Source organism: Maniola jurtina, chromosome 14 (genome assembly GCF_905333055.1).
Source record: "Maniola jurtina chromosome 14, ilManJurt1.1, whole genome shotgun sequence".
NCBI lineage: Eukaryota > Metazoa > Arthropoda > Insecta > Lepidoptera > Nymphalidae > Maniola > Maniola jurtina.
In genome coordinates, this window is record NC_060042.1 from 11,040,708 (window position 1) to 11,058,208 (window position 17,501).

General features: G+C 37.5%; 1 protein-coding gene across 5 annotated transcripts in view; it reads left to right on the top strand.

Annotated features, from left to right (window-relative positions):
• LOC123872110 (caskin-1) overlaps positions 1–17,501 on the top strand; it is a 171,593-nt gene that overhangs the window by 25,573 nt on the left and 128,519 nt on the right. For 3 of the 5 annotated variants that reach the window (XR_006797410.1, XM_045916251.1, XM_045916250.1), the window contains exon 2: positions 1,666–2,226. The exons of the other annotated variants lie outside the window; for them this stretch is intronic. Coding sequence is in view for 2 of the 3 variants with exons in the window: in XM_045916251.1 (XP_045772207.1) it covers positions 1,692–2,226 (535 nt within the window). In the remaining variant the exon portion in view is untranslated. The remainder of the gene's footprint in view (positions 1–1,665; positions 2,227–17,501) is intronic. 5 annotated transcript variants of the gene reach the window in all.

Here is a 17,501-nt window from a genome sequence, read left to right on the forward strand (position 1 = left end):
ATAATACAAAATGAAATGAGTTCAGCAGACTTTTTTCTTATACATTCGTTGCTAGCGTTTCTAACTAGTAGTAGTAACCAGCAGTTACCGACTTCATTAAATGAGGATGTTCAACCACGATCTAGAACGGGTCAAATCCGTTTTTAACGACCCAAGCAGGAAGCCCTAATTCTATAATTGTTTGGAAAACATCGTTTAGCCAATAAGAAGTTTATGGGTGTGGTTTGTTTCCTTTTCTAATTTATCACTGGATGTTTGTTTTGAGTGTACAAACTGTTTCATTTCTATAAAATTATTCAATTTGTTAGGAGGAACTAGTCTAATATTATAAAGCTAACATGGTTCTTTTACTTATTTATTAGGTACTTTTCATGATCATGATCAACTCATTGCCGGCTCACTACAGAGCACGGGTCACCTGTTAGAATGAAAAGGGTTATAACTTATAGCCAAAGTATATCACGTGCAGATTGGCAGACTTCATACACCTTTGAGAACATTATGGAAACTTTCAGGCATGCCGGTTTCCTCACTATGCTTTTCTTCGCCGTTAACCGAAAAGTTGCCACCGATCTTCGATTAAGAGGCGGACGTTTTAACCACTAGTTCTATCACAGCTTATTATCGATTAACTAGGTACTTATAATAGACTGGCTATTACAATCGCCCTAATATTATAAAGGCGAAAGTTTGTATGTGTGTGTGTGTGTGTGTGTGTATGTTTGTTACCCCTTCACGCAAAAACTACTGGACGGATTTGGCTGAAAATCGGAATGGAGATAGATAATATCTTGGATTAGCACATAAGCTACTTTTTATCCCGGAAAACCAAAGAGTTCCCACGGGATTTCAAAAACCTAAATCCACGCGGACGAAGTCGCGGGCGTCAGCTAGTATACATATATGACGTTGTTTATTTATATGCAATCAGTTCTATGAAACCGAATGTTTGTAGTAGCTATCGTTGACAATTGGCACTTGAGTTGGTAGGTAGTGAGATCATCCTTTCATAAACTGCGCATTATTTAAAGCCTCTTAAGATTTTCTGTGAAAAAGATATTACCAAACTCATACTTCGCTTAGTACGAGAAATATAACCACATGACTATAGTAAACGAAACCATAGGAATTTTATGAAAGTCATAGGAATGTTAAGAATAGAAAACAGCGCTTTTATGTTTAATTTAATTTGAAGGTACTTATATTTTTTCTCAACTTAAAATTTCCTACAATACCTGTTTCCCTTCACAACATCAAAGAGCTATAATCGTATCGTTTAGGCAAGCAAATTATATTACGTTGTTTCTACATAAGTTGGACAAGTCACGATATTGTAATGTTGAACGAGCGACCCACACGCAAATTTTACGCTAAGTAACCGTAATAGCCGTCGACCCCCCAAAGATAATCCTCAATGTCACTAACTGTTCAAGGTAGAGTAAACTTCGTAACCAATGGAATTCTCAATGGGACGTGAGTCTATATAACTTGTAAGTAAATTCTGATGATGATTATTTCCAGAACCCTATTTCCATATCGGGACAATAATGTTCGCATAATATTTACTTAACCATCACATATCTACAGCATGTCTGATGCAAGCCAAGATTATCAGAAGCCAGAACCGTTTGGATTAAATGGTAAATGAAAGCATTTCTTTACCAGGTTGCTAGTAAGGAAGAAAATTGAAAATGACAATCGACAATGCTGGTCGTCCGCCTGCACCACGTCGAACATCAACGTACAGAAGTTATGACGAGCTCGGTATAATAGATAGAGGAAGGCCTTTAAGATATCGCCATGGTGGCGTCGAAGATTTATCCGGAATAGAGCATTTAAGACATAGAACTTTCGGAGGTCATGACATGGATAACATAACTGTAATAAGCTCTGAGGAATTGCCCAAACCAAAAAGAAAGACTATCGAAGGCTTGGCAAGTGGCTTCAGAAGGACATTTTCTGTTCGTAGTAGTAGAAGAGAGCCTGAGGGTATTCCCATGGATACTTTTAGTGTGACTTGTGAAGAAAATTTTGCAACAGTGAGAGGTGCTCCATTTGGGAGACGCAGATCTTTATCCAGGGACCGAGGGTCCTCATTGCTTGGAAGAAGTTCTTCCGAAGGAGATGTAAGGATACCACTACCACGAGCTCCACCTGCCAATCCGACTCCCAGATTACACCGTTGTCTCCGCGCCCTTGGAGGAAGTTGGAAGAACCTTCTATTATGTGAGTCTTCGTGACATGTAGCTTCAGCTTGTATCACTCATTAACTCAAGGCATTGTGCTCACGTTCAGAGCTCTAGGCTTTAATTAACCGGCCAATTAACCGTGTCTAGAATGTATGTGTAAACATTTTTAACCTTTTACAAATCCGGTGCCGAATCTCATTATTCTTTTATTTAAAAGGTAGTTAACCGTTGACCGCGGTGCCACCGTCCGAGTTAATTATCGTCAGGACGGGTACAAATGATACCGAGAAGCTCAGTTAGTTTAAACAGCACCGATTAAACGAATTCAACTGTTTCTTTTATGTAAATGTAGTTTTTGTACCCGTTTATTGCATTAAGAGCTGGGCAGTGATTAGTTCTGTTTATTGATATTAATTATTCTAATGATATAAATAGAGATTTTAAGAACGTAATGATAACCAAATATCAATATTAGTAAATTCAATGATTTTTAAACATTTTTGTACGGGAAATAACTTAAACCGTTATAAAATTACATGTGAAAAACATTAACGCAGTAGAAAATTAAGTTCCATCATTTCCTGGAACGAGTACAGCACATAATAAACCGTATCTACCTTTCCTTGGTTATGACCCTCAATTACAGTAGGTTCATTGCCTACAAACATATCTACGTCCTACACGTAGGGTCTAGCATCAATGACTTTTTCAATGAATTCTGATTTACTAACATGTACCTTAACATAATGCGGTAAAGTCCTATTTGCTTTGTCGTCATTTTCGAAAACATTACTACCCACTGATATTTTAACGCCCCCAACTAGGAAATATAATGATGCATTAATATATTGTAATATCTTGTGTATTCGATAAATATGTGTGGGATGATAACACGTTATAATTAACACGATTATAGATAAGTCTTTGGTGATAACTGATATGGTATGGAAACTAAAGAGAGGGAAGAAGGGGGGGGGGGGAGGGAAGATTTTCTTTTGGTATATTCCTATAATTTATTTGTGTCTTCTTTAGTTATTGTGTAATATTATGTGATATTTAAATATTTTCATAGCCAATACAAACTGTGATTGTAGTGTGAGCTACAATCACAGTTCACGACAGTTATAAAACTTAAATTAACAAAACCTCGAGGCTTTACTTGTCAAATGTAGGCTGTGAAACGACTAGGTGTGTGAAATGGCTTGTCGAAGTAAACATGTGCGGACGAAGTCGCGGCAAAAGCTAGTATCCAAATAAACTTTGATGGCACAGGGCGAATTCCGGGCATTATGCATACCACGCACAAAAATTTATTAAACGAATACATATTTAGATGAGGGACTCGTGTGGGCTTATGTACCCGAGCCGCGTTTAACCCTGTATTGCGAGTGGTCTCATTTAGGAAATTGCCTTTTTAATTTTCCGTTATACTGAGCTCGCAGCCTCCAGAACAATGACAGGGTTCAAATGAAAGGCTGTTCTAGTTCCGTTGATGACAGCTAAGGGTCATAGCAGACACGATGCTTTTGGTATCAGCGATCGACGATTTAGTTGTTTTTCGGTTGGTCGATGCTCCGTTTAAACGTTCAACTCTGCACACATAACTTAGTCTCCAATCCAAACGGTCAAGTCGATTTTCAGAAGCGCCTGAGTGGTACCGCTACGTCATATTTCTTATATAAAAATCATAATGCCATGCTACACTTAGTTGTTCGGACTTGGTAGTGCTATGCAATGTCATACTCTCTGCCGGAGTGGCGATGCAGTATTCAGTTGGCACCCAATACTCAAATTCATATAGCAGTGCGGATACAAAGCACCGGAAACGTATCGTGTGGTCTCAGTCTTAGTTGTGTTTCGAAACTTTGATACTCCCCTGAAAGCTCCACTCCATAGTCCACAGGCATACATTCTTCAGTTGCAACGATCAAGTCAGTGCTAGCCAAAGTTAACACTCCATCTTAGGTTGCACCATCACTTGCAGTCAAGCGCTAGTCTACAAATTAAAAAAATCGAAAGCTCGATTCTGCGTCCGGACGCTAAAACGCACGATTTTAGTACAGCGATCGAATGTAGCAAGTCACCAAAGCATGATACAATTGCAAAATCGCCGATCGCTGATGCTGAAGAGTATCGTGTCTGCTATGACCCTAAAGTTTTCCTCACAAAGGCTTCAGTCACTGAACGCGTAGAAAAGTGATGTAACGTAGTGTTTCTCATATCAAACGGCTGTAGGTGTGTATTGCAGGGGTAAATTAGCCCCTTGCTATTTTAATGGAGGATGTGTTTTATAAGCCCCCGTAATATGTCATCACTTTGTAGTACGTTATTAATGGACTCGAAAAAAAGCTTTTTGTGTGATTTTCTCGCCTCCTATTAATGGTTTTTTTTATTTGTAGAGTAGCTAATCCACGAAAATTCAAATATTATTGTAATGTAGTTGTTTCAATTTTAATTTGTAGTACAAACTAGCTGACGCCCGCGACTTCGTCCGAGTGGATTTAGGTTTTTCGAGATCCCGTGGGAACTCTTTGGTTTTCCGGGATAAAAAGTAGCCTATGTGCTAATCCAGGATATTATCTATCTCCTTTCCGAATTTCAGCCAAATCCGTCCAGTAGTTTTTGCGTGAAGGAGTAACAAACATACACACACACACACACACACACACACATACAAACTTTCACCTTTATAATATTAGTGTGATTAATTAGAAAATTCTCGATACTATAAAGAACTGCAAATCTTGAATGCCTTTAACAACAATAATGTTAAGGGTCATTAATTGCCGTGGGCTTTTTAGATACTTACCAACTTAAAAAATTATGAAGAAAGATAACAATACCTATTTGGGATGAATTTACTCTTCTACTGGTTTATACCGAAGAATTTGGCAGCACGCCGCATTATCATCCAAATAAACCATAAAATAATACTAGATGAAAAGGGGGCATACCATTCAGCAATGAGGAATCCGACGCAGAGAGAGAATTATTCTTTTACAAGCAATTACAAATTTTGTGCCTTGCATCGCAAAAGCTAGAAAAAACGTTACTCTAAGAAACGATACAATTTATGTTCTCATAAAAGTTCAACCTAGATCGATGGTAAACAAAAGAAACCACGTCCTCATAAAATTAATTCAGAATATCTGGCAAAATGGACAGGGAGTAGGGACACATGTTTAATCAAAACAATAAATTAATGGATGTGGTGAGCAAAAGCAATTTCGCTAAAAGAATCAGCCGTCATTCCCGGGCAGTAATGAATGCTGAACTAACGCGGACACACCAGCCCCTTTGTATTGGACATATCACTTCCAATATGTAACGTTGTAACGTGTTACCTTAAAGACTAAATAAATATTTAACGCGGAACCCGCAAGTGCAGTGCGCGGACGGCTACCGAACCTACTCCTAGAAACTGGTTTTGCACACGGGCCGCGACGCGCGGCTGCCGGCGCGGCGCGCGCGCACTCACTCACTACACGGACTCGGCACCGACGGTTCGTTTTTCGATACAGAAACTGAAATAACCGCACTACGCGTCCTTAAATTAACCTAACCTATTTAAAATTCAAGTGTGCTAGTGCTCCATAAGGACCCGCTGGGGTGAGTTCCAATAACTAAACTGTAAATAAACTGTTTTGTGTGCGCTGTAGTGTTGCCTTGCGGTCGCTGGACCGTAGACAACATGGCCTCTCCTCACACTACCCACTCTGGGGTTCCAGGTCCGCTGCATAGGCACTGAACTCAACGGCCGTCCTTCTACCTGGTGCAACGCTCAAACGCCGAGGAGCTGCCTCTGGAGCACGTCCTTAACCTGCCTGACGGAACCCCAGAAGGCCACGGACTTCCTCCTGGAGCAGGCCAGTCTCGTTTGTCCTAACTCATCTGCAGGGTGCGTGCGGTGGAAAAGACGATTAAAGGCAGGATCGACCCACACCCGGGACTTTTATTTAACTATTCCTGTGACGGCCTACCACGTCACAAATACACAAGGCGATTTACTATGACGATGTGGATCGGAAATTGAATTAAGTTTAATGCGATGGCATTTGGAACAATGGTGACGCTGTTGTTTGTTTTGAAGTTTTCTTGAAGATATTTTTTTGCCTGTCGCTATTCATATTTCATATTATAATGAAGCGTGATACCATAGTGGTTAAATCGTTCGCTTCCTATTCGTCAGAATGGGGTTTCATCCCAGGCACACACCTCTAACTTTTCATATCATTTGCTTTAACAGTGAAGTAAAACATCGTGAGAAAACCTGCATGCCAAAGAGTTCTCCATAATATTCTCAATGGTGTGTGAAGTCTACCAATCCGCACTTAGCCAGTGTGGTAGAATATGGCCAACCCCTTCTCATTTTGAGAGGAGACCTGTGCTCATCTTAAGTGTCAGAGTGTCTATTTCTATAAGTGAAATGTCATCAAAATTCTATTCTTTTCAATCTTGGCCACGATTTTCATACACATTCTTTCATCATTCTTCTTTTTGCTAGACATTTGGATGTGTGCTTTTTTTAGGGTTCCGTACCTCAAAAGGAAAAACAGAACCCTTACAGGATCACTTTGTTGTCTGTCTGTCTGTCTTTCCGGAGACCGTGAATTTGTGGTTACATCATTCAAAAAAAAATTACAATGTGTTTAAATTTTCAAAGTAAGATAACTATACCAAGTGAGGTATCATATTAAAGAACTTTGCCTGTACATTCTAAAATAGATTTTTATTTATTTTTATGAATACCTAATAGTTTTTGAGTTATCGTGCAAAATGACGAAAAAATACAGGGGTACGGAACCCTCGGTGCGTGAGTCCAACTCGCACTTGGCCGGTTTCTTATCACGTGAGGTCATTTCGTCCGCGTCACGTAGGAACGGGTTATCTCGCCAGGGTCACGTGCGACCCGTGTCGGACACTGTGAGGTTACCGTACAAGTCGTTAGACAAATAGATAAAATTTGATGTCTTGCTAAAATCACGTAGGTCTGTGAGCTTGCAAGAAAGCTTGCTCGTCTTTTCATTTGCGAGAATTGAATCGTTTGAAAAGATCTGCATTAGATTTTTCTAGGAAATCTAATCACATCACACTAATATTATAAAGGCGAAAGTTTGTATGTGTGTGTGTGTGTGTGTGTGTATGTTTGTTACTCCTTCACGCAAAAACTACTGGACGGATTTGGCTGAAATTTGGAATGGAGATAGATAATATCCTGGATTAGCACATAGGCTACTTTTTATCCCGGAAAATCAAAGAGTTTCCACGGGATTATTCAAAAACCTACATCCACGCGAACGAAGTCGCGGGCATCAGCTAGTTCTAAATAAGCGCCGTATTTTATACTCACTTGGTCAGAAATAAGGACATTTAACTATTAGTAATTTTTTGATACTAAGCTAAAATCACTTTTAAAAAAATATTGGTGAAATGGAGTAGCTACTCGTACCTCATAGCTGTACCTTATCAAACTTACAAGAGATAATTATTTACTTGTACTTTCATACAGTGATACAATTATTGAAGGATTTTTAACACTTAGTTAACATAGTTTATAAACCAATATATCGTAGTCAAGGGTGATTAAAAAAAATAAGGCAGTAGAAACAAAATATTACCTACGTAGTTTATTATTCTTAGCTTGACTAGGAGTTATAAGCAAAGCCTAGAATCTAGATAATCATAAAGCAGGTGGCAATTTCTCAAGTAGACCGTAATATTTGGTTGACTTGCAATATGCGATGAATTATTTATGAAATGTTGCGAAACCACTATTTATATAAGAAAGCCTTTTGTGGTGTATTTAATGATGAACGAAATTATCTTTGAAGAGAGACTGTCATTTCGAATTTCCTTTGAAACCCCGACGACGCCACATAAGTTGATTATGCAACTTTCTAGGTGGCAGATTTCAATCAAATTATCTTTATACTAGCAGGCTTGCGCGTCTCCTTTGTGGTTTTGCTGCATTAAATATGTTTGTTTCGCTTGCTTTGAACTTTAAAAACTTACTTGGCAGTGAAAATGTAATTATATTCTTTTTGTAGGATTATTACCAACTTACCTACTGTGTAAAAGTATGTACGTGTATCTTCCGTGGCTTTTGCAGCCGTGAGAATTTCCTGATTTCCTACATATTTTTAACTGAAAACACCAAACTAATTTTGATCTAATTTTGATTTTGAGTAAACCTTAAAAAACAAGTTAGCTGATGTTAGTTTTTATATAAAATTACTTACGATCGTATTTTCCTATTGACTTGGTTAAGCATAGCTTAAATGCAATTTTTGATATGTATTTAAAAATTATTTAGAAATTTCCTTAAAGTATAAGAAAAAACTCTATATAAAAATTATAAAAATATAGCTTTATCGTCGCTTAACACCACGTATGTTAAAATAAGCAACTTTACAGGAGAGTAAAAAAGCTTGCTGTTTTCAGAGATTTGGGTTGGGATACCGCGCACTTGCTTTTTATTTCTTTAAGAATTGGACGGTTTCTTGTTGCAGACTGAGCGTTGTCGTTTCGTTTCTTGATTCTCTAGCGAATAGCTTGAAAATATTAAACCGCCAAAAATGACCTACATGGTCTTAGAACTTAAGCAACGATAATATGTAACATAATTATTACCTTCATGCCCAGAATCAACCTATGAAGGTTAGCTTAAAAACTTAACCGATTCTGACGAAATTTGGTACAGATTTGGCTTATATCCCGGGGAAGGACATAGGCTACTTTTTATCCCGGAAAATCAAAGAGTTCCCACGGGATTCCTAAAGACCCATCTGTTTAACCGATCTGTATGTAAGGTAGCTTGCGTCCCTGTAATTGACATAGACAACTTTTTATCCCCGAAAATTAAAAAGTTCCCACGGGATCTTTAAAAACCTAAATCCACGCGGACGAAGTAGCGGGCATCCTCTAGTTAATAATAACACTAGAACTGAGGATACCAATAGACTCAAATGAAGTAGCTTCTATTCCGTATCGTTCGATTCCTATGTCAAGTACGGGGACATTATTAAGTCCGCCCGGACGCCTGGAGTGGTCCTGTTAGGTTTCACTCGCTACAAATAGGCTCATAATACTCCGTATAAGCACTACACTCCATCTCGTCTCGAAATAGGGTTTCCAACTCGATGTAGCTATTACGACCCGTACGTTTTGAAATTGTAAAACGAATATACCCAGCTTTGTAGAGTTAGATTGAATCTTTATTGAATAGGATTTATTTTGCGTTATTTTTCTTTCTTAGTGACTAGCTTTTTCCGCGACTTCATGTGCGTGATATACATAATTAACAGGGCTCTCTTCGTCACTTACTCCATACAATCGTAGTGCCAAATTTCATTTGAATACTAAGCAACCAAAGTCCATGATATTTTGCAGACATATTCTAGAAACTAATATCTGTGCCTGTAGTGTTTTAGATGTTTCTAAAAATATGTAGATTTAAAATTACAGGGGCTCAAAGATTTGTATGTGAATTTTTAAGACCGCGTAACTTTGAAACCGAATATTTTAACAGAAATCTGGAAAACCACAGGCATAGATATTAGTTTCTAGAATATGTCTGCAAAATTACATGGGCTTTGGTTGCTTAATATTTAAATGAAATTGGAACTACGTTTATATGGAGCAGGTGACGGAGAAGACCGCTCTTAATAGCACTCATCATCATTATCATCATCAACCTATAGCTTCTTCTTATCGTTCACTACCTGACCGCGAATCACCTCTGAGAATAAGAAATGGCCAAGCTCGCTACGCTGGCCAAGTGTAGATTGGCAGACTTCGCACATCTTTGAGAACATTTTAAACCATGCAGGTTTCCTCATGGTGTTTTTCGACACCGTTAAAGCAAGTGATACCTACTTATTTGCTTTAAACGCACTTAACTCCGGACTATCTATCGACGAACGCTAGCAAATCTATAGCGACGAACAGAACGACGAGATTTTTTGCACGAATAGATTATAGTTAGAAAGTGGCATATGCTACTTGCCCGGAATATCAAAGAGTTCTCACGGGATGTTTAAAAATCTTAATGCAAGAAAAGTCGTGGGTTACTGACGGTAAACTAGTTTTTTTCTTAATTCATTAGGTATAGGCAAGCGATTGATCACAATCACACTTGATGGAAAGTGTTGATGTGGCTTAAGATGGGACGCATTTACCCAGAATACCTATTCACTACTTGTTTTAAAGATACCCGGATTATAATTGGTAGGAAACACAGATCACAGAAGTTCCAAACGTTAGCCATGCGTATGAGGAATGATGAGGTAAAACGTTTCGTGTGTGTAGATGGAATGTCGACGACGACGACGTCTTACGGTTCGGTGGTAAAATGGTGAAGGGGGGACAAGATCGAAAAGTTCCTGTGCACACTCTCCGAAATATATCCTATAAAATACCGATAACTCAGCGACCTTACGTCGGTAATCGAGACTTTGAAGTTCCGCCAGCAAAGGAGAGTCATCGCCTATGAGTCTCCTAGCTTGACTATCAACGGCAATCAGAGCCGATAGTTGGTAGTTATACCTAAATATTCAATTCTCTTATCTAGCGTAAAATTATTTAATATCAAAGCGGATTAATATCAGCAAAGGATCTCTATAAAGGCGCACAGCAGTGACAAAAGCTAATCCCGTGAAGCCTCCGACCAAATTAATTCAGCACAATAACAATTAAGGTGACACAATAGAACCAGTCCCATCTTCGCGACCCTTTCAAGGATCCTGCAGCCCCTAATTCTATATTAAACCCGGTATGATTACGACCCAAAGGTTATAAACATGATAGAGCCGCCAAAAAGCCTAGGGAAGAGCTGAAAATTTTGGTAACACTTTTTTTTAATCCATACTAATATCATAAATGCGAAAGTGTGTCTGTATGTCTGCCTGCTAGCTTTTCTCGGCCCAACAGTTTAACTGATTTTGATGAAAGGTACAAAGTTAGTTTAGTACGGACATACATAGGCTCCTTTTTATCCCGGAAAGTCGAAGAGTTCCCGCGAGATTCTTAAAGGTCCATCCGTTAAACCGATTTATAAGAAAGGTATGGTATCATCTAGTATTATGCAACTAAACTTAAAGCTAGCCTTATCTAATATACTATACAAATCATGCCTGCGTGGGATGGTGCCAAGAATACTGGCTGCATTTTCCCCCCTACACATCGATTACTTTATCAACTTATGTACATTTAGTTAAGATAATACATTTATAAAGTTTCAAGTGATAACTCAATAGTTTCTAAGTAGAAACTTAATTTGCTCGAACCCCTTAATATCGATATAATGATGCTAATTTAAAAATATACTGAAGATATTATTATATGCGAAGTATCTTTATTATATTGTCATCTATTTTATAGCGTAGCCAATTACCAGGCGACTCGGAAAAGCTCAATTATGTGTAATTTCCTCTGCTAGGTCTTCCAAGCTTTTGAATTTGTCAGGACAATCCATGCTGAATTTATTTTTCCAATACAAAAACTGTCAAAAACTTCAAATTTATTCCTCAGATAAAAGTTACGTGACGATTGAAAAAAATCTGCCGCTAAACTGACATTGTCCATAAAACAATTTTAAACTAACAAAACACAACCAATCATTCTTTTGTAAACATAAATTATTACTCAACACTTTAATTGACAAATATATATAAACTAATAAATCCATAAAAAATATTATAATAAAGTTTCTTTTAATATGGTAAAGGCGTTTTTTTTTATTTTTATTAATACTTAATATGAAAATTTTACAACACTAATTAATAAGCACAAGATTAGCAACAAAACTACTGTTTTTAACTAGCTACCTAACAAAATTATTAAGTGAAAAACTATGATAAGATCTTACGTCCCACTTTTTGTCTACAAATTAATGGTGATCATATTCTACCATACGTTAATATCAACAAATCATAAGCTTGTTAGTATAAATATAATACAGTTAGATAAATCTAAATATTTCTTTATTAGAATAATACACGGATTTAAATGGTAAAGTGGAATGTGGTAGTTTACAAGGATTTTACATACCAGTCGTCTAATTTGCGGTAGCAGACGTTGGCATATCTTTGTAATGTGTTTTAACAGTAAATATATTAATATTTGCATCTTGGATTCTTTGGACTGGCTTCTTCCTGGAAGTTTGAGATTGTTTAATTTTAATCACAAAGAATAAATACATTATATGAAAATGTTTTATTACTTACTGCATTCTTTATATATAATATTCTTTCTATATAATATATTCAAGTATAATGAAAAGAGATGGTATGTACCCATAGGGACAGGACGTTTGTAACCCAACAAACCACAATCCCGATACCTACTTGCAAACCCAGCTTCCGATAATGAATATATTCAAACTAAAACCAAGAGGAACATAACTTACTTTTTCACCCTTGCAGATCTTGGCCTGCTTTAAAATTTTCAGCTTTTGTTTCAGCCTTTATTTGTTTATGTAAACTTTCAATCCATAGAATATTTTTATCGAGGTAGTTATTCCTATAATAGTAGTCCAAAATAATCATCGTATGCGCTGAAACATTGTTGCCGGATAGAAATCACACTAATATTATACTAAAGCTGAAAGTTTGTGTGTATGTTAGTTATTTTTCATGTAAAAACTACTGGACGGATTTGGCTGGAAATTTTAAATGGAGATAGATTATACCTTGGATTGACACATAGACTACTTTTTATCTAGGAAAATCAAAAAGTTCTGACAGTATTTTAAAATCCTATATCCACGCGAACGAAGTCACGGGCATCAGCTAGTCCATACTAATATTATAAATGCGAAAGTGTGTCTGTCTGTCTGTCTGCTACCCTTTCACGGCCCAACAGTTTAACCGATTCTGATGTTTGGTACAGGGTTAGTTTACATCCCGGGGACGGACATAGGCATAGGTACTTTTATCCCGGAAAATCAAAGAGTTCCCACGGGATTCCTAAAGATCCACCTGCTTAATCGATTTGTATGAAATTTTGTACCGAGGTAGCTTGCGTCCCGTACTTTTTATCCCGGAAAATTTAACAGTTCCCACGGGATCTTTAAAAACCTAAATCCACGCGGACGAAGTCGCGGGTATTCTCTAGTAGCTTATGAAATACAAGTTCGCAAGAGCATTCATTCCATGTGGACACAAAATCTTAAATTCGCTAGGATAAGTCTCGGGCATCATCTAGTTTCAACTTTCATTTCATTATTTTTTGAGGAAAAAGAAAATATTATTATTAAACCAGCAAAGTAACTCGAAAGTCACAATTATGTCGCTAAAAATTCTCATTTCATTCGTCACCAAACAAAACAGCCGGTCACAAATCCCAGAAAGTTGAAAACAGTTTAATAAATGCGGAATAGCTTTTGTCATTTAAAAAAATCCTTCCCATTGTGATTTAGACATCGGGCACAAAGCATAAACATTTATAAAAAGTTAAGCATTTTTCGCATTCCCTTTTAAGGGAGATTGATGTGTCCAGAGGTTTTATGAAATATGCCTCCTAATATTGTTGTGGTAAAGCAGGATATAAGCCTGATTGTTAATCCTATTTGATTGGCTAGGACAGGACAGTGGCGATCAAGTAATGCATCGCATTGCTTGCAATTAGACCGCGAATCAATGGTGTCTTTCTATGGCTCTACGATCATTTTTTAGGGTCAAACTACAATCAGTAAAGTTAAAGAAAGAGCCGACGAGTTCCAAAACAGATAGCATGAATACAACTCACCACAAAGTCACCTAAATCTTATCCATAAACCAACTAAATTGATCAATATCTCAAAAGAGATCGGTCCACCTCGGGTAGTTTGTCCTCCACCTAGGTTATAAAGCTTCAAACAAACACAACGCGTAACGGAAACTGCACGGTATCGGCAGGATGTCACTCTGATTGCAAGGCTTAGACCGGTTTCAGAATAGCGTTTTTAATCAAGACAAGCATGATTAAGGCGCGCGCTTACGTGCGTATAAAAACGAGCTTATACGCGCAAAGATATTCTAACCCGAAACGGCTTTTACGCGTGTACTGTATTTTATAATAGGTACAAGGGACTGTATGAATGAAGAATTGTATAATTCATTCATTCATAAACTAAATGTACGGCATTAGCGGCTATCGCAGCCCCAAACTTCTAGGTCTCTAACGACTGAATATACAAACATCTCTTTATGCTTGGGAGTGGTTTAGTGTTAAGTGTCCGATTTTTATCATTTTATTCACTACTGCCAGAATCACTTAGCGCTTGGAACTTTCTTAAATTTAAAATACGTCTCAATATTCGGCCGTGTGACCCGCAAACACTTTGCCATCATGCCGCGTTATGTTTGTTTCAGCCTTAAATAAAAATAGTCAAAAAAAACAATCCCCTAAATTCTCCAGACACGTCAGGTCGAATTCTGTTGGCAATTATTTAGAGGTACCATGTGCCCTTTGCAGAACTTTCAATACTATTGTTCAGCTCTACGTCCTGCCTCTTTGTGTCTACCCTTCGGTCTGCAAATGTGCTTTCGGATAAACGATTTAAGCTTCAAGCAAAATTGAAATTTATTACAGCACGCTAAAGTCGAGTTTTGCTGTTGATTCAACAAGAACAGAGTTATTTTCGGCGGAGATTGCTTGATTTGGAATAACTTTTGCTTTAATAACTTTTGGTTGAAATTGGAATGCCGTTGTAGTTAGTAGCATTGAAAGCTTAAAAAGTACTTAACAGTAAAATTTTAATGTATTCTCGTGTATTATTTCGTTACAAGTTTAATACTAAATCTAATAATTCTTCATCTGTATTGTTTTTACATGTATATTATTATTCTTCTTTGAATAGCTTACAATTTTTTAAACCAAACCAATTCAATTAATTCGACTCGTAGGTACCGGTGAACCAAATATAACGGACGATTTAAAAAAAAAGTACCAATCGAAATATGGTATTGCATTTTCAATTTAAAAAAAAGTTTGTAAAACTATTCCACACCTCCCCAATTTTTCAGTGAAATTGAAGCGCTTTTAGAATTGAAATCCTAACGTCATATACATAAAGTAGAAATTGCTTCTGTCGGATTATCGCCCCCCAGTGTAGTAGGGTATTAGCCGAAGTTTAGCGACACACGTGCGCGATTACAATGGATCAAGGATTGAGTCCGCTATAGAAAATTTGATCTATTGATGCCCTTGTAATGATCCAGAAGCTCTGCATTCCGCGCCAGCTGATGCCTTTCACTGCTTCTCATCTTTTTGCTTTTATCATCTGTATTTTGTTATCTGTGTTACTCGATTTACTTTATTATATGGGAGGATTTTTGTATTACAAAAAAGGGCAATACGCGCAATTTATAACTTAAAACCACGCGATTCACTTCGAGAAAAATTTAAGGAAATAGGTATCCTTACCGTAGCCTCTCAATATATTTACAACAACATAATTTTTGTAAGACTAAATATTCTTAGTTACAAGAAGGTTGGCGATCTACACAACAGGCTGACTAGACACCGTAACAGGCTTGCGACTCCTACGCTCCGCCTCAGGAAGGTCCAAAAGTCATTTGTGGGAATGGGTATAATCTTCTATAACAAAATTCCTCAGCCAATTTTGGACTTGCCTTTACACAGGTTCAAAAAATCTATTAAAAATATGCTCCTGAGAAAAGCATATTATACTATCGAAGATTATGTAAATGATAAAAAAGCGTGGATTTGACCTGCGATTCGCTCCAGCAATGCGCAGGACTTCAATTGCTTTTATACATGGCATAATATTGTATATCAAATCTTTGAAAAGAGCAACCGCCGAGTTTCTTGCTGGTTCTTCTCGGTAGGAAAGGCATTCCGAACCAGTGGTAGATGCTTTTGACGATTCGAAAGAACTTGTAAAAGTCTAATTGAATAAAAACATTTTGAATTTTGAATTTTGAATATTGAAAAAATATTTGTCAAGTTTTCAACTCTAGCACATTTTATGATATTACTTACTTGTAGCTTATACAAAATCTGCGAGAAAAGTTATCGCGATGATTGTGCTTAGGCTTCTGGACTCGATATTCTAGAGTTTTTAGTATAAAAACTTTTAAACTTCGAGTTAGATAAAACAATTCAGTAAAAGATGTAGAACTATCAAAACCTTTTGGTATGATTCTTGTAAAGACTTTCTTAAATCTGTTTTTTTTTTAAATTCAAATACAAGTTAGCCCTTGACTGCAATCACACCTGGTGGTAAGTGATGATGCAGTCAAAGATGGTAGTGGGCTAACCTGGAAGGGACAGGCAGTTATAAAACCCATACCCTTCAGGTTTCTAAACGGCATTGTACCGGAACGCTAATTAATCGCTTGGCGGTACGGCTTTGCCAGTAGGGGTAACTAGTTACGGAAATCCATACTAATACATATTATAAATGCGAAAATGTGTCTGTCTGTCTGTCTGCTACGTTTTCACGGCCCAACCGCTGAACCAATTTTGATGAAATTTGGTACAGATATGGGCTACATCCCGGGGAAGGACATATGCTACTTTTTATCTCGGAAAATCAAATAATTCCTACGGGATTTTAAAAAACCGAAATCCACGCGGGCAAAGCCGCGGGCATCCTCTAGTTATATTATAATTGTAGACCATTGTTATTTTATTACCACTGCGTCAGGGGCCTCCTAGAATCACACTTCACACTATCACACTAATATTATAAAGCCGAAAGTTTGTATGTGTGTGTGTGTGTGTGTGTGTATGTTTGTTACTCCTTCACGCAAAAACCACTGGATGGATTTGGATGAAATTCGGAATGGAGATAGATAATATCCTAGATTAGCACATAGGCTACTTTTTATCCCGGAAAATCAAAGAGTTCCCACGGGATTTCGAAAAACCTAAATCCATGCGGACGAAGTCGCGGGCATCAGCTAGTGTAAAATAAAATTAACTGTTGTTTTCATATTTTCCACGAATCATTCGCATCTAATGAAGAGCTGAGTTTCGTTTCCACAGAACGGTAAGCCGCGGTCACGACTGACCTCAACAAGTGTCATTACATAAGTCACTGAGCCACCGCCATTATCCTATACTTCGTCATTAAGTCCCTGTTCCTTTTTAATGAGTATTCATTACTTTTGTTTCAGGTAAGTACCAGAACGTCGCTTGACTGAGCTGAACCCTCAGGAGTTAACTGAGGCTGAACCGGTATTCTTAATCACAAGTATATTTTTATTAACTACGACTGATATCTTACTATCTCATCTTTCATCCCAAAAAAATATTGGTGAGATTTGCATCCATGCCCCACTACGATGCTCCAGTCTTTTACTCTTG